Source organism: Mytilus galloprovincialis, chromosome 14 (genome assembly GCF_965363235.1).
Source record: "Mytilus galloprovincialis chromosome 14, xbMytGall1.hap1.1, whole genome shotgun sequence".
NCBI classification, from domain to species: domain Eukaryota; kingdom Metazoa; phylum Mollusca; class Bivalvia; order Mytilida; family Mytilidae; genus Mytilus; species Mytilus galloprovincialis.
The window spans coordinates 5,879,112-5,901,470 of record NC_134851.1 but is presented as its reverse complement, the minus strand read 5'-3'; the positions used below and the strand labels follow the sequence as shown (position 1 = coordinate 5,901,470).

Below are 22,359 nucleotides of genomic sequence, written 5' to 3'. Positions count from 1 at the left end.
TATCAGTGGCGGATCCAGGTCCAAATCCAGGACAAAACAGGGGGAAGGGGCCAACTTTATGTCCCCATTTAAATGCATTGATCATGCAAAAAAGGGGTGTTCCAACCCCGGGACCCCCACAACTGAATATTAAATTCATGTATTTGGCAACAAACGCGCGATTTTTACGATTTTTTTTTAGAATGAAATTCAAAACAGTGTGGCTGTGGCCATTGATTGACACATTAAATTCATCCATTGACTGGGACAATTTACGTGAACGTTTGTCTGTAACGACCACTGTTCACGACGTACCTACGATAGACATTTAAACTGTGGGGTTACCAAAGGTTTCTTAACGCCTTTAATTATAAAATAATTCGAAAAAATAATCAGGAATAACCTTTATGTTTTGATTTATATAATTGATATAAATCAAAACATCGTGTTATTTCTGATTAATTTTTCGAATTACTTTATTAAGGTGTTGAGAACCTTTGATGACCCCATAGTTTAAGTCTTTAAAAAGTACATAGTGAGCAGTGGTCGTTACATACAAACCTGTTATTTTTAAAATGAATTAGCCCCCCCCCCTTTCCCCCCGCTTTCCGTTTCATCCATAAAAATCAAACGTTATCCTACTTACCACTAAAATATTTCTTTAATATACTACTTTTTTACGAAGTTGCATTTTAAAAAGTTTTAATGTACAACATTCATCTTTTACTTGAAACGGTTCTTTTTTATCAAATCATTAGATTCCTGATTTCTTTTTTCTTGAAAAAAAAATCTCGATTGAAGGAAAATGAAAAAAAAGGTTTTATACTATAACTTACATTTACTGCTTTATGGCTATCTAAATTTCTCAAATGTTTAGTCTTGCAAAATGTATTATTACTTTCTTGAAACGTCGTACAAGTCAGATAAAAAACAAAAGTAACAAAAGAAACAGGCCGGTAACAACCAGCCGAATAGTTTTTCTGCACTTGTAGTCAGGTCAAGGTCCGAGGCTATCGCCTCGGACCTTGACCTGACTACTCGTGCAGAAAAACTATCCGGCAACGGTTGTTACCGGCCTGTTTCTTTGTTACCTTTGTATTTTATCTAATACGTATACGTACTTAAATACGGAAGAAGCTACATTTTTGTAAAGGACCGAAGGCAAACCAAACAAATAGCTAAAAAAAATAAGGTCAACTTTGCCTAGTAGAAAGTCTCAAGAAAGCTAGGATGTCTATATATTCAACGATAGGTTTTTTTTTAAACTTAAACTTTTGTGACAGACCTCTAGATCAATGTAATCAAAAAAAAATTCAATAAAAAAAAAACTGAGGGCCACGAACCTTGTTTTGCCGGTAAAAGCCATTGCAATTAACGCATTCATAGCTATCTAATAGGGGTTATATAGAGGTATTTATCTTTATCGAGAAAAAAATGAACGATAGTGTTCAAGCCTTAGAGTATTCTATTGTAATTGAATAATATTTGGTAAATATTTTTTAACCAAATATTAATTTTTGCAACATCTCCAGAAGAGATGCTTAGGGGGAAAAAAACAGTCAATACCCAAAATATTTTCAAATTTATCAACAGAAATGGTAACAACAGTAGCAAGTATTTCAGTACCAAAAGCGTACTAGTGTTGTCCTGAAATAACAGTTCTACAGATTTCATAGAGGAAGAACTCAAGGTAGAAAAGTAGCAGCTGTCACAAACCACCGCTTCGTACTATTTCTTTTTTTTTCTGCGGATATACTTGTACTAGAAAACAAAAAGAGATAAAATATTAAAAATATCAGTTCTAGAGAACAAGTAGAAGATGAACTTATAACAAAGCAGGTGTCAAAAACTGCCGCTTGGTACTATTGTTTTCGACAGAAATACTATAGTACTAGGGAACCTCAAAGAGGAAGAACATGTTATTATATAATATAGAATATCTACAATAGTTAATCAAACAGTCCTAACATATTAATTAACTTAACAATGAAGCGACTTGGTTCTTTTTCAGCATTATGAAAGACAGACATGCGTTTTTTATCAGTAAGACAGCGCTCTTAGGGTTTCGTTTCATTTTTGTTTAATTAGCGATAATTACATGGACATAAACCTAACGCAATACCCAATTCCAAATAAGATCAACTGTACCAGAAAGAGTTGAAACCTTGCTTTTCTTTAATATAATTTCTAAACTATCCATCAAATAAAGATAATATGAACTGCATTAAAGGTAGTTGATTTCACTTTTACTATTAAATTACACCGAGTTTAGTTGGATTATCTGTTTTCCGATAGATATTTACACCAGAAAGGTTTAGTTGGATTATCTGTTTTACGATAGATATTTACACCAGAAAGAGTTGGAAGATAACAAAGGAAGATTCAGAATTCTTTCGTCGGCGAGAGGCGACACAATCATAGCAAACAAATACCCGCTTCATTGTAATCAATCCCAGAGAAGATCATACTAAACGAGCTCTTCAGAAAACTTGTACAAGTTCAATAAACAGTACTACTACTTGCTATACAAAATATACTTATTTTCCGTAAAGTGAAAGTAATACAATCCGTCGCCTTTGAAAATTGGTAAAATTCTCTCATAACGAAGCTATTGATTATTTGAAAGCCTTCGCCTCAAACCAAATCAATAATTTTGACTGGTTTCTATATTTTCCGAAGATTGAAATAAAATGATAACTGGAAGTAAGTGCCAGAAAGGGTCCGAATGAATTGGTTATCAATAAATGCTGACACTATCATTGTCATTCAAATTCTTTTTCATGGGTTATTCTCCGGAAAAGCAATTTCCACTTGTTTGGGTTCCAAAAGATATATAGTTTCGTGTGTTATTACTATATAAAAGAGGTGTTGAAGCAATAGACATAATAAAATTATTTATCGACCCGGACTAGCACTCTCAAAAAGAGTTAAAAAATAATTGTTTCATCCATTTTAACGACTTTGTTAAGAGGAAATCTGCCTTCAGACAGAAGAGTTTTATCAAATTTTTATTTTGTACAATTTTGTGTGAATATATATAATCATAATGATTAAATGAAAGTATCATACTAATGATGATAATAACATAATAACAATAACAATTTTATGATTATTATAATCATTACTATTTTATAAATTATAAAAGAAGATTGCAAAGAGAGTTTTAAAAGTCTGGAGATAATGAATATCAGCATGACATAAAATTCTGATAATAACTTTTAATGTGAAAGGGTAAAGAAACAATTTCCCAGACTATGTAGATTTCCGTAATGTTTTATATTGTTCGTAGGAGAATTCATTCACCATATATCATTGATACTCCATCTTCTTTTTTATATAAGAAACAAAATGAACTGTTACAGTTGCAATCTGAAACCTTTCCATTCGGTAAAATATAAATGAACCCTGACGTGCCTATAGATATATAATAGATGTCTTCTGAAAAGGTTTCCTATTAAAGATCTAATCACCGCTATTTCAACCAGTCAATGTTATCTGTAAATAATTAAGTATCAGACATCAACTATTGACTTCCTTTTATCAATTGACATTAATATTGTATAAGACATAGCGAAAGAGAAAATTACTATCCTTTAATTAGTAATTTTATCTTGCACTGTCTCAACAAAGAGTGTACGGAATTACATCAATCTAATTAAAATTAGTTCTCAGTAATTGCTCCGTATTTTCGTTAGGCTTTAAAAGTCGCACCTGGGCGAGCAGAAAATGCGGAGATCTACTTTTAAGTTGATAATAGTAAAAAAAATTAAAGCACTTAGAATAACGGGATTTTATTGTGTGTGTTTGTGTTTTGGAACTACATGTCATTATTTCGGGAATATGTATCCGGGATCGATAACTCCATCTTGCCCGTTATATATATATATATAGGGAACTAGCACTCGCATACCTTTCTTCATAAAGTCACTGTTAAAACTGAAGGTATAACTAAGTCTACTTAATGTTCACATCTTTAATCTTGTAACAGTACATGTATGGATAATATTCACAGTTATAAATTCCAATATAAAACTACATGTTATTTCATTCTCAAATATAATGCAACTTGTTATTTCAAACTCTTTAAAACGACTGACCAATATAAAGTTTCTCACAAGACTGAACAGTGTGAAAATGAGTTTAAACTACTAAGAGAAGCTTTAATTTCACCACCTTTATTGGCTTATCCAGATTTTGACGAACCGTTTCAACTGTATACGGATGCAAGGTCATTTGCTCTCGGAGCGGTGTTATGTCAAACACACACAATAAAGCCCCGTTATATCAGTAAGGAAAATGTTTTTCACTTATTACAGTCTTTATATAAAAAATCAGAGATGTTGGTTTTAATGAGACAGCAACCCGACAAAAACAATATCTTCTGGGCTTTTTATATATGGGCTTTAACAATAGACACACATATCTTAGCAATTTCCAAATATATCTAGCACTAAATTAGTCCGGGTCTAGACCATGTATTTAGACTCCCTAAAAATGAGCACATTAAGTGTACTGATAAATTATATAGGGCCTTTTACCAAGGACAAATGAATGCGTTGATTTCAGTAATACCCTAGTCCCACTAGGCCACGATCGCACTACGATCTGTGAAAAAAATGCAAATTTTGATGATCGTGGTACGATCGTGTAGGTCGCAGTAAGGTCGTACCACGGTCGTGGTGAGGTCTTCAAGATCGTGAAGAGCGTGGCCAACTTTGAACATGTTCAAAACAATCGTGGTGCGGTCGTGGCGAAATTAGTTCGTAGTAGAAGCGTAGTGAGAGCGCACTAAGATCGTAGTAAGATCGCAAAGGTCGCTGTACAATCGTAGCGAGAGCGTAGCGAAAGCGTGATTCTATTCGGAGAGATTGCGCTACGATCTCACAGCGACGTTATCCCGACCTAATTACTACAACCATCACGTTCTCACCGCGACCCAACTACGCTTCCACTACGACTTTACCACGCTGTTCACGACCATAGTACAAAATTAACACGCCCTTGCCGTCCTCATCACGCTCTTCTCACGACCTTACTACGTTCACACTACGACCATCATTTTTATTAACATTTTCACATAAAATATATAAAAAAAACTCCCTAGATTTTGTTTGTCTGAATGTATTTATCCATTTGCTCTAACGGCTCAACCATGCTTCTCGTTTTTATATAGAATAGACCGTTGGTTTTTCCCGTTTAAATGGTTTAACATTAGTATTTTTTGGGCCCTTTATAGCGTGCTGTTCGGTGTGAGCCAAGGCTCCGTATTGAAGGCCGTACCTTGGCCTATAATGGTCTACTTTTATAGATTTTTACGTTGATGGAGAGTTGTCTCATTGGCACTCATACCACATCTTCCTATATATATTGACACATCTGTGTCATCTCTGCTATCGTTCACTAAAATATCGTCATTTGAGCTTTATGGATCAGCAATAGGTTGTAATTTAGGTTTGATTGGTCGTTCCGACATCTCTTGATGACAAGTATTATACTGCTTATGTGTATAGTATCAGTTTAATTGAAGTCTGGAGCTGGCATGTCAGTTAACTGCTAGTAGTCTGTTGTTATTTATGTATTATTGTCATTTTGTTTATTTTCTTTAGTCACATCTTCTGACATCAGACTCGGACTTCTCTTGAACTGAATTTTTATGTGCGTATTGTTCTGCGTTTACTTTTCTTCATTGGCTAGAGGTATAGGGGGAGGGTTGAGATCTCACAAACATGTTTAACCCCACTATATTTGCGCCTGTCCCAAGTCAGGAGCCTCTGGCCTTTGTTAGTCTTGTACTACAACAAATGTATTTTTAATTTTAGTTTCTTGTGTACTATTTGGAATTAAGTATGGCGTTCATACTTTGCTCCCTCTGTCTCTACATCAACCCCTACCACCACGCCAATGTGTTCTAGTAGATTTTGGTGGCATGACTGTATTGTTTTCGAGAAATCTCCGTTTTAATCAGAAATAGAAGGAATGGAACTATATTGATATGAAACACGATATTGACGGTATTGCTGAGAACGTAGTAAGATCGCGGTATGAACGTAGTATAATCGTGGTAAGAACGTGCTATAATCGCAGTAAGATCGTGTTGCAATCGCATAACTCGTGGTATGGTCGTAGTGAGAACGTGAAGAGCGTAGAAAGATCTTTATAAGCGTAGTGAGGTCGCAGAATAAGCGCGGTGAGAACGTGGTTTAATAGTAGCGGGATCGTTGTAGAAGCGTAATTAGGACGTAATAGCATCGTGAAAGCAACGAAAATTAACATTTTCATGCCGCTCATACCGCGACCTCACCACGATCTAAATTTATTTAAATCGCGGTGAGCGTGGTGCGATCGTGGTCTAGTGGGACTGGGGCTTTATATGGGTCTTACATGTGTGTTCAGAAAAACGTCTGTTGAATTTTTTGTATCTAGACATAGTCTAACAGTAATATTTTAAGTAAAGTTATTTTTTTTAATTTTTAATGTTTTTCATTATTGATATTTGGTTGCTATTCACGTGTAGACGTAGACAGTCTATTTTTTAACTACATGTTCTACATGTACATGTGTCTTGCAAAAATAAACGTGCAATACTATTTCTTACTTCACATATACTTTAAATATGCGACTTCATTAGAGAAACAAATTAGCTTGAAACAGTTTTTCAAGCTTTACAATAAAGTTTTATACTAGAATTTTGGTGAATAATATTCACCAAGAACTCGAAGAATATGTATCGTATTCACGATCGTGTGCAAAATAAACTAGTAATGACAACATGCACCTACGTTTACAGTAAATTTTAATTACGGATAGTACTAATAAATACATCTCCTCATATGTATGTATTTCATTCTCGTGCTCGTGCAACATAAAAAGTCTACGATGAACACAATTTATCATTATTATAAAACAAGTTGCTTTCTTAAAAAAAAGAAAAGCAGTACATGAACCTAAGACCGCTGACTAGTAAGGTCACCAAATGATGGTTGCTGAATTTGTGTTTGCTTTTGAATTGAAATAATTGACTGTGAATAGAAGAAGCCAGTTGAAAGTATATATTTACAGCTTATGTTTGAATGGTTATTTTAAAGCTCGATTATTTTATTTATTACTTGGGAATGTACATTAATTTTTCCAATTATAACCCTTTGGTAAATCCTGATTTCTACTAACCGGATGACTTATGCAAATTGCACAATTTAACTATCGCAAATTAAATTTATGCACTAAGTTTGCTTTATAATCTGGAATTCTGGATGCATTTATTTTAACTATCATATCTTTATATTTTGTTTCCTACATGAATGCCTATATGTTCTCAACTCGTATTTGAAGCTGTCTTTACTCATGGTAGATGTTGTATGCGGTGAAACCTGTGGCATGCAATTGATTGGGAACTCTTATGAAGAGACTTATTTTGGTCTCATAAAACATTTCAAATTTTAAGATTTCCTGATTTTACAGGGAAACTTAGTTTTGCTGAAGAATTTATTAATTCAGAAGTTTATTAATAGCTGTGCACACTTTCAAAATAACCAATTTATATAAAAAGGTATGCAGATATAAAAAGATACCAGAATTAAAATGATGTACGCCAGACACGAGTTAATTCTACAAACAAAAAAGCATCAGTGACGCTCGAATGACAAAAAAAATTAAAAGGCGGCTTAATAAATTACAAAGTTAAGGAATCTATTCCTTGGATAGACAATCCTTAGCTTTTCGAAAAGGTCAAAGTTTATTATAGAACAGTGACTCAAAAAAGAAACAAAAGAGAAACCACTCGAGGTTAGAATACCGTTAGTAATGATGACCGTGCTTAAAAGTCACATGTAAAGCTCTTTCTAACGTGTCCTGAATTTATAGATAACAAAAACGAAAATAAGCTTTCACGAGTGAACTTCAAAATAGGAGTGCATGCAAGTAGTATTTTAGCGCACGAAATAGTAAATAAAAAGCATCTCACTGATACTCAGGAAAAGAATACGCATTTGCGTCATCACTTATCTTAAACGTATAGTTGAATTCGAATGTCAAACGGCCTACATTAAACGTTTTGACTCCGGATTCATTGACATTTTATCCGGATTTTTTTAGAACGCAAACCGATAGTGTGCTTTTGAAATGTGATCTATAATGTGAATGAATCAAGACGTGAAGGATAGTTGGGCAACACATTGAATACAATTTTCAAAACAGTAGCATAGTACAAATATGTAGATGCTATAAGGTTAAACTATTAAAACAAACAAACAAAAATTTAATTAAAATTTAATAACAAACTAACGTTCCTGTTAGTATTTTTTTTTCAAATTCTTTTGAATATATATAATATCAATAAACAAGAACGTCAAGTATTTACGGATGGACATTTTATTTATCGAATGAGTCTATTTTTAAATTCTAACATTCCACTTTGTGAATATATTACTATGCAAACTATAAGCAAAGACTTCTTAATCCATACTAAAATAGTATAAAACAAGAATGTGTCCAAAGTACACGGATGCCCCACTCGCACTATTATTTTCCATGTTCAATGGACCATGAAATTGGATAAAAAATATAATTAGGCATTAAAATTAGAAAGATAATATCATAGAGAACATGTGTACTAAGTTTCAAGTTGATTGGACTTCAACTTCATCAAAAACTACCTTGACCCAAAACTTTAACCTGAAGCGGGACAGACGGACGAACAGACAGACAGACGGACGAACGGAAGCACAGACCAGAAAACACAATGCCCCTCTACTATCGTAGGTGGGGCATAATAATCAACATTAATATAATTAGGTCTCTCCACTTTTCGTGTAAAGACCTTTTGTTTTTCTTCTGATTATTTGTTTTTCTTCTGCCGTCTGAAATGCATTTTTGTCTTACAACATATCGAATGGATTTTTGGCCAATGATGTTGTACAGTAATGGTGGTTTCAAAACTCACCCTGTGTGACCAAACACTTATTCTAATAGGAGTTATCTCCCCGCGTCCCCTTTTTTCTTGTGATCGCTATATCTCTAAAACCGTAAAAGATTTTAGCAAACTGTTTTCACCAAATTGTTCGTCCACACCTAAATGCTTAAGAATGATTTGGTTAATTTTGACTTGAGTGATCGGAAGACATCTTATGGGAGTTTAAAAATTTAAGATAGGTGATTTGTTGGATGAGTTCATACGTTTTAAGTTGTAGAGGCCTACAGTCTTTTGGTATGAAGTCCTTGGTCCATTTTGAAGGAAATTGAGGTCAAGGTCGTTGCTTGTTATCGTTATTCCAAAGAAACTGTGACAGTAAATGATATGATGTGTTTGCCAATAACTGTGTACAATAAAGGCGCAACTTCAACCTATTTCAGTCGAAGAGTTTCGGTTAACCCTTCATTTATATTGTCATATGAAATACTTATTTCTTAATTGCAACTCTGAAATATTCTGATTTCAATCATTGTTAGTTTCTTCAGAAATATAATACAGTATATATTTTGTATATATTTCTTTGATTCCGATCGAATTAAATACTTTTGATAAGAATATAATCTTTCTGTTTTCCAACCTAATATTAATATTTTAACCAGAATGTTCTCTCTCGTAAGTCTATGATGAAATACACAGTATCCCGTGGTTAAATCTTCAAACATAATTAGTTTACGTGTTATCGAGTCAACAAACAATACCACGTTATAATTAACCCAGATACACACAGTGTACAGCGGTCGTTTTAAAACAAATATAATTGTGTCGTCAAGGGCCATCAAGAAACCATAACAAAGACGTAGATAACAACCTGTTAAGACCTGTATAAATGACCGAAAACTTTCGAGACGTTCCGAGATTTTTATTCTGACTTTCGGCCGAGAGATATTGAGTTGCCCATAGACACATCCAAAACTCGTGAGGGTTCATAGGGTTCATGCAAAAAAGTTATCAAAGTTACCAGGATTATAATTTAATACACCGGACGCGCGTTTCGTCTACATACATGTACGACTCATCAGTGACGCTCAGATCAAAATAGTTATAAAGCCAAACAAGTATAAAGTTGAATAGGAAGGTAAATAAACTTGAAGTACGAGAAGTATTGATAAACAAAGTGCTGATACAGAGAATGTGGTATCTATAACAATAACGTGCCTCATTAATTAAGACATTTACTGGTATGTTGATTAAATTACCGATGCATCAAGAATTAACTATCTATTAATTGCTTTATCTTTGACTTTGATAGAAATTAGCATCTTCCTCTAGATTACTGTTATTCCATATCATATACTAACTATGCTTTAATATAACCTCAACAATGGATGCGAATTGTTAGGGTCAGACAGATACACGTGTGTATGCATGTCTGTTTCCTAATTGTCGAAAACATATTTCTCATTAAAACGGGAATTTAATATTGATTCTGGCTTCAGTGTATATTGCTTTAAGTATACTTGTCTAAAAAACGAAGATGTCGTATAATTGTCAATCAGATGGCTATTTCTAACTCTGTTCTAATTTAGTGGACGAAAGCAATTATGTGCAACCATATTGCTTTCAACAATGTCGAAAAATACCTACCGTAAGGTCGGTATATATATATTAAGTAGCACTGACATGAAAAATCTGAGACAACTCTAGCGGAAAAAGGTAACGGCATATTTTAAAAAAGAATCCACGGGTAATAACTATAACACATGAACTAACGACAACCACAAGACAAGCACATATAAAATATGATGGGTGTGAGCGCTGTGCATGTTTTTGAATACTTGTTATACATTAATCTTGTTCTTTACTTTAACCATTTGTTATACCTCCATCTCCAGTAGAACATTGTTGAAAACAAATCGAAAGTATACATGTTTACATGTTTAACCCCGCCACATTATTTATGTACTGTGCCTGTCCCAAGTCAGGAGCCTGTAATTCAGTGGTTGTCGGTTGTTTATGTGTTGCATATTTGTTTTTCATTCATTTTTTTTATACAAATAAGGCCATTATTTTTCTCGTTTGATTTGTTACATTGTCATATCGGGGCCTTTTATAGCTGACTATGCGGTATGGGCATTGCTCATTGTTGAAGGCCGCACGGTGACCTATAGTTGTTAATGTCTGTGTCATTTTGGTCTCTTGTGGACAGTTGTCTCATTGGCAATCATACCACATCTTCTTTTTTTAACTGTTTAATACATTTATTTTTAATAGGATTTTAACACCTTTTTGGATTTTAAACTTTGACACAAATTCATGGTAAATTGACCCTAGTATACTACATGTAGTACCTTGTTTATTAAAAAAAAAAAAAAAAACAAACTGTTTTGTTTATCACCGACGACTTTGTTTTCGACTTTCTTGTCGTTGTAGTAACGTTAACAGCGATATTTAATGTTCAAATTGTAATTCTCGCACAAACTTCTATCAACACTCTCTTAAAGAAAGTATGGAACCAATTGATTACTCGATATTAGCATAGTAACATTGATATTTTACGAATCGTTAAACTTAAGAAGAAATAAATAATTCACTTAAATTCATTCTACATTCTGGTTGATCTGAAAAATTAACAGTCAACAAACAACTATCCACCAGAGTGTTTTACTCTAAAACATAGATTTCACTCTGATTTATTGCGTGTTATTAAAGATTCACGTTTCGTGCGCAGAGCGAGATCGGTATCACGAGTTTCCAATAATATTTTTGTTAAGTGCAAATTCTACTAAAAACAATTAGTTTACTGCATTGAATTTCAAATTACTTTTAGAACAACATGTTTTACATTTAATTATTAGAAGATAATATCATCTATGGATTTGGACATTATATTTAAGAGATGTTGATTTGTAAACAACACGTGCCCCTTGATAATTATATACTTTAATGCACCACAAAGCAATATAAGAACTGATTTCTAGTTAAATATGCATGTAATGTGTTATTAACGCCGTATAAAGCAAACATGTTATAAGCAATATAACATCCTCTGGACAAATTACTGGCTATAAATGTTATATATTGCTTTCGTTTTTCCACGGCTACACAGCTCTTATACCCAATACAATTACTCCAATTTACTGTACTGTGAAATTAAGGACGATGATTTGACATTTCTTTCAGATATATTTGTTAATTTACTGTGATTTTTCAGCAACTGAAACTCAAGCACAGAAATAAAATTCTGATATCACGGCAAGTCAATGGTCACTGTTCAAAGTAAAAAATCATAAAAGGAAAACAAAATTACAGCTGCTAACTCAAATATCTTTCCACTTATATTCTATAATACTGATAGATTTTCTTGAATAGAATCTGAATACGGTAGATTAAAAGTGATTTTATGTTTTCAAACCATACTTTAAATTATCCAGTTCCATTTCTCAAAATCGTTGCATCCAATAGATGTCTTTGTCAAATAACACTTTATATCGACTTTCAAATACCGTAAGATTATTTTTTAATTACGATGTCGGCTTTAAATCCACCTCTGCTATAATTATACAACAATTATTCTCTTGTTCGTCTTAATGACAATATCTGTTAGTCAAATAGAATTATACATTTAGGTGTCAGTTCCAGCACTGGTATTAGACTGAAATTGAATCTTGTAAATGTTAGCAATTTACAACAAGGGTCGAACTGACTCCGAACACGAATAAAAAAAAAAAACCAAACATGTAAACAGGGGTCGGGATGGGTGTCTTTTATTTTTTTATTCTTTTTTTTTTTTTTTTATAAAAATTGTCTGTTGTATTCTCATTCTTATGTTCAATTAAAAGTTAGCAAATGTACCAGGCTTATTAATTGATACACTTGACGCTCGTTTTGCCTTCATAAAACTCACCAGAGACGCTCAGATCAAAAACGTTAGAAAGCCAAAACAAGTATAAAGGTGAAGAGCATTTAGGACTCAAAATTCCAAAACATGTGCCAAATACGGCTAATTAGATAATCTTTGCCTGGGATAAGAACATCCTTTAAGTTATTAATTCGAATAATTCATACTTTTGCAAACAATAAAACCTGATTCATTGTGGAAGGTGTGTCCTTGATTCTTGATTAAAACCTAGGTGTATATGCAATGAAACTGTTCCGAAACATACTGTTGTACGGTTTGTTTCTAAGTCTGATAGATCTCCGATGAGCTTTCGTCTATTGACACAAATTATATAGATATTAAAGAATGGTCTTTTTGGAAAATAAATAGCCACAGACTGTTCCTTGTCAGGATACATTGTGCAGTTCTAACATTAAAGATGTCTTCTAGATCAAAGTTACCATAACACTTTTTGAGTAATTCGTATACATTTAAAAAACAAATGGACCGAGTTTTCCACCAGTCGGACAGTTGACCAGTTTACATACATTGTTAGTTAGAGGTCTGGCCCTGATATTCCCTAACGTCAGTTTTCTTATACTAGACAGACGAGATGTGTAGATTCACAAACAACAATGTCTACCCCTTTTTGTTACTGGCACGTTACAGGTGTTTATTGGGTGAAGTACTGTTGATTAAAATCCATGCACACATGCTTAAAAATACTTGTCTCTTGATTCATTAGTCTAATTTAAAATATAAACAAAGTTCGTTTTTCTGTATTTATTTAATGCATATGGGTAATTTAGAAGCACACACCAATTAAAATATATATTTACATGTTACAGAATTAGATATTGCATAAAAGAATCCATACTACCATTGTTGTGCCATTTTATATACCAGAGATCCGACAGATATGTACCAGACGACTATTTTCTTCATTATATTTCCAAAACAATCAACGCTAAGAAACTTCATTGTTTTGTCTATCAAACTTTCATTTCTGTCTAAAAAAATGAAAAATGCCTCCAAGAAAAAAACTTTTTTCGAGAAACTTCATCAAAGAATTAAGTTAAACTTTCTTATTGTGTTACATATTCATTGTTTATTAATATAGTTACATAATAATAATGCAATGGGGTTAACAGTATTTCCACAGTTTATAAAACATTAAACATTACATAATAACATCTTTATTTAATTTTCTAAACTTTAATTAGTATCATATACCAGAAGATAGATTAAAGAAGGAAATGAATGAGAAACAAACATAGAAAAAAAAACAAAAAAACCCACCAACAAAACACAGCCCCCCCCCCCCCCCCCCCCCCGAAAAAAAAAACAACAACAAAAACAACAAAAAACAACAAAAAACAAGCAAAGACAGGAAATAAAGGAAAGACAGTCACCATCATCTTAACTTAACTAAATATGCGATGTCAGTCTGTTAATATTAAGTTACGCCAGATGTTTAACTTTTTTTTTATATTAATTTGTGTTTAATGAAAATCTAGTTTAATTAGAATTTGTTAACGTTTTTACTGTGGAAGATGCGATAACTATTTTAAAGTTTTGATAAATAAATTATTTAACTGCGAGTACTCTTAGATCTGTTCTTAGTGTCTTTTTGTTGTTTGGATGTACAAGTACCCGGCCACGTCCACTTGTATTTTTGTCCATCTGATGAGTTTAGCCTTTTTCAACTGATTTTTATAGTTCGTTCTTATGTTGTATTGTTATACCACGGTTCCAGGTTAGGAGAGGGTTGGGATCCCGCTAACATGTTTAACCCCACCACATATTTATGTATGTGCCTTTCATACAGTTGTTGTCGTTTGTTTATGTGTTACATATTTGGTTTTCGTTTTTTTTTTTATATAAATAAGTTTTCTCGTTTGAATTGTTTTACATTGTCATTTAGGGGCCTTTTATAGCTGACTATGCGGTATGGGCTTTGCTAATTGTCGAAGGCCATACGGTGACCTATAGTTGTTATTAGCAATTTTCCTTTGTTAACTTAAGAAGATGCTATATGTTTGCCAAAGAGATAATAAAAACAATATGCCGTATACATGTACTTTTCATCGTAGTTTACTTTATTCGATTTAAATGTATAGCTGAGTCGACTATACCCTGCCTCTGACGGCAGACAAAAGTATGTGTTGTCATGTCCCTGTCAGTAAGGTCGCATCGAAACGACGTCAATAATAGCTAAATACAAACTGACCTATAGACGACAATCCAATCGTGCACTTGTCTGCATGTTTTCTATGTCATAATGTTAAAGTTATTATATCAGAGAAAGAATGACACAGTTTAAACCGATTGAACACGAGTTTGCCGATGTAATACAATCATAAATAAAACAACTCGAGATTGCTGTAAAAGGTACCGTAGCACAATTTTTTTCTGATCCAATTGAAAAAAAAAAAAGTCAGCCGAATTAATAAAGAGACCAAAAAACTAACCATAAATACTTGGATCAAATTTTCTCCGCCAGACAAGTGCAAATGTCAACTGAAAGCTTACCAGTGAAGCTCGACTAAATAAAACACACACACACACACACACACAAAAAAAAAGTTTAAACAAATAAAATACGAAGTTGAAAAGCATTGAGGAACCAAAATGCCGAAAGGTTTTACAAAATACAGCTTAGGTAATACAGAAGAACTAATGTCCAGCATGTTACTGATGCTGATTACAATCAAATAAAATTCAGAATGGCAATGGGAATATGTCAAAAAGACAACAACCCGACCAAAGAGCAGATAACAGCCGAAGGCAACCAAAGGGTCTTCAACGCAGCGAAAAAAATCACGCATCCGGAGGCATCAGCTACAATGTAGTCCAAGGATAAAAATGTGTACTAGTTTAGTGAAAATGGATGTCATACTAAACTCCAAAACATATTTATAAATGGAGTAAAACATACACGACTAATAAGGCTACGGTTATCTAATATAAAAAAAGAAGACGTGGTCTGATTGCCAATGAGACAACTGTCCACAAGAGACCAAAATGACACGTTAAACATGTTAGCGGGATCCCAACCCTCCCCCTAACCTGGGACAGTGGTATAACAGTAGAACTACGGTTGAATTGACTTTTCCCGTCTGGCAGTTATACCTGTTCTTATTTTGTCCATTGTCTTTGTTATATGTATCTATATGCACTCACAAGTCAGAATAGGACGTTTAACTCTACACCTACACGCTTAAAAAACAATTTTGACAACTCTTATTAAGTTCGTAGAAAATCTTTTACAAAGAGAAAGCCTATCCTTATCTAACATACTTTCGTATTGCAATTGTTTTCCGACCATAAACACGATCAACAAATTATACAAAACCTGCCTCTTGTAATTATAATTGATTTGATCTCACATTCAGTCTATATGAAATATTTGCAACTGGACATAAACAATGAATAAATGCACTAGATGAAATACTTGCAGATGTGGAATCATGAATAAGGGACCTTGACGTACAGATTCGCCAGCTAATTATATAAGGACCATCTCCGTGTGCGGGATGTGCGTTGAAGACCAATTGGTGACCTTCGGCTTTTGTCTGCTGTTTGGTCGAGTTGTTGTCTCTGTTACATATTCCTCATTTCCATACTCAATTTTATTTAGTATGAGATTACCACCACACCAACATTGGGTTGTCGTGCATTTACGCTACTTCTCTGATTTACAACAACGCATAATCACTCGTCAACTGGTCATGTAGGAATTGGTCCTAACGATAACATTAAAACCAGTAAATAACAAGAGGTGCTGGTGTTGTTGTTAAGAAGATTTCATATATCCTGTATTTACGAGGTATGATAATGCTATTGGTTTCCAATGTATTCATAAATGCAAAGAATAACAATATGCAAGAGAGCGAAATTCGAATCTTATTGATTTCATAATAGCTAAAATTAGGAAATAAACAAGTTTAACGGGAAGAAATATGAAAACTCGTTGGTACTTTTTGGCAGACCGTAACAAACAAAACGTTTAAGCCCCTTGATATCTCATACATGTACATGTATATAATTATACGCTTTGATTTTGAAGATGCAGTATAATCTTGTTTATTCAGAAATTGTCTTTCATAAATTTAACTATTGTCCAACTTTCTAAACCCCTCCCCCTGTAGATATGAAACCAAATGATTGGATAAACTAGATCACTATCTTGACTTGTTTCCGTATGAGCCTCATTTAATTAGGAGCACCACCATGAGTTATAGCGTATAAAGGAGGACATTTGGAGCCTGTATCGGTACAGATTAATGTAAGCATTATCATAAAGGAGTCTTGTGTTATACGTAAATGATACGACAACTCAACGACAGAACAAAATCTAAAAAAAAAAACATCACACAATAAGCTTTCAATCTCATTGAACCAAGAATAAATTAAATGAAAATTAGATAAAATTTCCCCACCAAATCCAAAATTCCAAAAGGAAGAAGTAACCAAACCAAACTATAACCAAAGACAATGACGAGACTCTTGACTATGGTTAGACAATGCGACGGTGTTAACCAGTTTGCAAATCGGCAATGCAACATATACAGATTAAGCATTTGCAACAAAAGCGTGCACACATTTGATCAATGAACGAAAAACAAAAATGATCTGCAACAGCATACAATACGACACTCACTGAATTACAGGCACATACAGAATGTAGTGGGGTTAACTGTAGATTATACCGCTGTATCGAGTGTGATACGATATTTATCCACTCGATACAGTTACATTTTCCAATTTAAAACTGTCGAGAGTGGATACATATCGTTATACACGAGATTTGGTAGTGGAATTTGTGTCTCCTATGATTTTTAAACAATATGCAGGCAAATAATTAACGTATTCCTTCTTTTCAAATGATCTGAAAACAGATGCGTTCTTTCTATGTGACATGGCATGGTCACCTTTTTTCATGACGTCACAGTAGAAAATTCAGAGGAAATTCCGAGGAAAAAAAATAGACACATACTCGAATTTTGACAAATGAAAAACTGAGATCAAACGAACCACGCGATTAAACGCCTTTTTTAAAGAAATTTATTTGTGTATAAGCTGGACCTATTCACTCACAAACACGTTTGAAGGATTTTTATGATATTTTTTGGAGTGATTTGGTCCAATTTATACACCAATAAATTCCTTTAAAAAGTCGTTAATCCTTATAATTCTTTAAAATTGGAGACAAGGAATATATATTTTTCTACACTCCTAACCTCAATCACACGTAAATTGTATATTTGTGTCATTGAGTTGGCACGGCGCATGCATATATATTTGTTGATGAACGCAAAAATATTTATTTTCAACATCGAGCCGGATAGTGTTATTATCAACGCCATCTTTTTTACACAAATTACAAAAAATAGCTCTGTCAACGTCGTCTATCGAAAAATAAATAACGCCAAGAGCCATTACCAGAAGTCGTCTCGACCAATCATGTAAACGCATTTCCAAATATGCAAATCATATAAGAATTATATAAAAATAATCAACAGGTCAGAAAAAGGATAAATCGTGTAAAAAATAGAGAAACATGTTTATTAGCTGTTAGAGAGTCATGATATAGCTTAACGTTGTGATAATTCCAAAACAAGTGAGACAAACTTTCAATAATTTTATTATTTCATTTTAACACTATTTGTTTGCCCGTTAAACTTTGTGGATATTAAACGGCGTCTGTTTTCTTTAATGCACATACTTTTAAGTAATGTTGTCGACATTTAACAACACATTCCAACCTTTTTGACTTTTAGACGAAGAAAGTGATGTAGAGTTGATTCGTCTTTAAGAGCGTAAAGTGAGTGTTTGATTTCCTATACTTTACTTTAAAGTTGATACCGTTGAAATAAGTGAAGCATTTTCTTAATATTTCTGGAGTAATTTAAGCTTCTCCTTCTTTGTTACTGGAACTAACAATGATCTGAACGATGCATTAATCTAGATCAACTAGTCAACCTAAATATTCGATACCGGACAGGATATAAGGAAACATACAAGAAAGGCAAACATTTACAAAATGTATATTATATCTATTGTATGCATGTTTACCTATAACATGCATTAAATAAAATTCATTTGCAGTATTAGATATTAATCAACAATGAACAGCAGGAAATCGGATCAAACATAATCCCTGATTTCAATCTTCGAGAAATTTCAAGACCATATACGAGCATAAATAAAAATAACAAGAATGAGTCCATAGAACATGGATGCCACACTCATAATATCATATTCTACGTTAAGTTGACCGTGGAATTGGGGTTAAACCACTAGTTTGCCATTAACATTAGAAATATCATATAATAGGAAACATGTGAACTGAGTTTCAAATTCATCAAAAACTACATTGACCAAAACATTTAACCAAAATCTTTAACTTGAAGCAGGACAGACGGATAAACAAACGAACGAACGAACGGATGGACGTACTAACGCACAGACCGAAAAACATAATGTCAATAAATGGGGCATAAAAGGGAGCAAAGGAATGGGAGTGAGGGGGAATGCGGAATATATAGGACACATACATGCATACACACACACGCACGGATTATAACTTACCTGGTAAAAGAAGATAGAACTAGAGTTAGAGGAAGTATTATCCCAAACTAATGTCTGCTTAGGATCAAGCAAAGTCGTATTTTCCATGTCGCTCTTCCTTTGTCCTTAAATAATCACTAAAATTTGCTCCGAAGATGACAATTAAAATTAATGCTAGTCCGTAATATATACCATCTGTTGTATCTAAGTAACCTCAGAAGAAATACCATTTATTTGTTAAATCCAAAAACACTGACAATTCTTCAAATTTTGTTCTTTGCACAATTCTTCAATTTGTTTGATTTTATATGTCGGTTGCTCTTAGGTCGAACGCTAAGTTTTATCAGACTTTGTTTCTATTTTATTGTTTTTAATCAAATTAAATCACAGTTATATCTTAACTATAAATTTCAATTCGTAAAAGTATTTGTACTCAATATTATAAACCATAAAAGTATTTAACAGTAGTCGACCATAGTCAGTTCATCATATCGACAGGACTGAACTCTCGCGTGGTTTGCTACAGTGACATTGTCCTCTAAAACAGAAAATTAGATGTAAAATTGTATTTCTCTTCTTCACCAGATGTCAATCAGACAGTCTTTGTACGCCTCTGACATCACATGATTGGTTCTATAAGAATTTTATTCCGCAAAATCATATCAAATGTTGATTCTAATTAATTACGAAGCGATACATAGTTTTCACTAATATGCATCATGGGTAAACACTGAACAATAAATACCTTGTTAATTAAACTATAAGGATTAATACACAGGTGTACATTACTGATGTCGATATTGATAATTATTACTTATGTACTGCCCATGCGGGATCAGTTAGGTCTGATGCAAAATACTTATACTAAACGGAATATTGAAATCTATATCAATTTAAGAACAAATCTATCTTTGTTCATAAAGATGCTGTCACATGCTTGATATATATATATATGTAACGATTAAGTAGAAATACAATAGATTTTCTTTTCTAAAATTTACAAATTGGCAAATTAATACAAAATTTATAACAGACACCAGCTTGTACAAGATGTGCGCTCATTATTACGTTTGCGTTCGACATATTAATATGTGAAAGTTTGTATTCTAAATATATATATATATAATATAATAGCCTATTCAATACAAATTTAAATTAGACGATAGTTTGCATGAGACATGCTCTTATTGTCCTGTTCGCGTAGGATATATACATTATACATTTGAAAAATGGTTCTTGGTAATAAAATAATTTATATTTTTAAATTCGAATATTTTTTGTTTGACGAGTGCACATACACGTGGCTGTACGGTCATGTATGACACATGAACATAACATTTAGAATGAAAACGGGGAATGTGTCCAAGGTAGTACTAAGGGACACAACTATCTGACAAAAAGAAGAATACAGCCCAAGGCCATCAAATTGAATGGGGTTTTAATACAGCGAGAAAATTGGTCACGCGGAGGCGGGTGTCAGCTGTTAAAATGTTTTAATGTAAACAAAATGTCTTTTTTTATTAATAAAATGACTAATTTTGTTTCTGTCGACTATTACATATATCAATATTTTTTGTATTAATTTTTAAGTAATCGAAGGATTTATATCTAACACAATAAATAGCTCTATATAACGAAATATTAGAACCTTTTAATTAAATTTTATATATTTAGATACATTGTACGTATATACAGTGTGTACAAAACAAAGACAATTATATCAACCTCGGGTGACAGAAAATAATATAATATCACGAGTAATGAAATCCTTATTGAAGGTCAACAACATTTTATAAAATAATGAATAGGGAAATAAATTGTCAACGCGTACATGTAGAAGCAGAATTGCCGTGCCTTTGCCTGTTTTGTTCGAGTATTTGGATTTATCAGTGCCAAACATAAATCATTTACATTTAATTAAATTGTCCATAAAATACGAAAATTCGTAACGAACCTCAAATACAATGCCCACTTGTGCCATGCCATAACAAGGATAAAAGATTATACATGTATAAATAAAATTGGATGATACAAAACGAAATGATGATCGGTTTACTCAACGTCCAGTGGCAAATATGTCATACATATTTAGGACGAATCTGCAGTTTAAAATGCATTTAAAAACTGAAATTTGATTTTAATTGTACATTTTTTTTAAATAGAAACTCACTAACTGTTGTTTTTAATTGAAAAATAATTGTTAAAAGTATTACACTTTAGTGAATCGGTTTAGTGAAAATGCATGTAGCAAGTCAGGAACATGACAGTCTTGTCCATTCGTTTTTGATGTGTTTTGTCATATGAATTTGCCATGTGATTATGGACTTTTTGATTGGATTTTCCTCTGAGTTCAGTATTGGTATTTTTGTGATTTTACTTTTAATTGTGGAACTTCCGAACAGAAGTTTATGAGTAAATGACAGTGGGACGAAATCCATCATGGTTTGTATTTTTGTAAATAACGAAACATGCGATGAAAAACAGGTTAGATCTCCACTTCTCAATACACTTTACAAGAATTCTAATTTGTATTTCAACTCTGTTAAAATTAAGCAGTCAGTTGGTATGTATATAATTCTAAATAAACCCTGACTGAAATGCGATAGGAATTTAATATATTACTTCAAACCTCCTCCAAGAGCAGTGAAAATTAAGCACACTTACATAAGTAATAGATAAGTATGGCCGTCCACGTACAAAAATTTTAGAATATTTTCAATCCCAACATTGGAAGACTAATTACGACTTAATCCAATAGACGCTACGTTAAGAAGTCTGACAGGCAAAAAGAACACCTTAGAAAAATGACAATAAATACTGTCGAAGTTCCAGGCTTTTAAGATGTGGTTCGGTTTAATTAACGTAACAATTACACAATTGTGCGCTTTTTATATTAAGCCTCGATGGCCTTATGATCTTAGTAGTTCGTACACTATATTACTAGACATATAACACTGAGATCATGAGTTCAAACCCCGCACGTAGCAGATGCGTTCGCCTCCAATCTCAATCGACTAGGCTT

At 33.1% G+C, this 22,359-nt stretch overlaps 1 protein-coding gene across 1 annotated transcript in view; it reads right to left on the bottom strand.

Moving 5' to 3' along the window:
• LOC143058008 (cardioacceleratory peptide receptor-like) overlaps positions 1–20,022 on the bottom strand; it is a 58,184-nt gene extending 38,162 nt beyond the window's left edge. Inside the window, exon 1 of the mRNA XM_076231471.1 lies at positions 19,359–20,022. Coding sequence (XP_076087586.1) covers positions 19,359–19,445 — 87 coding nt within the window. The 5' untranslated portion in view covers positions 19,446–20,022. The remainder of the gene's footprint in view (positions 1–19,358) is intronic.
• Between the last annotated feature and the right edge of the window lie 2,337 nt (positions 20,023–22,359).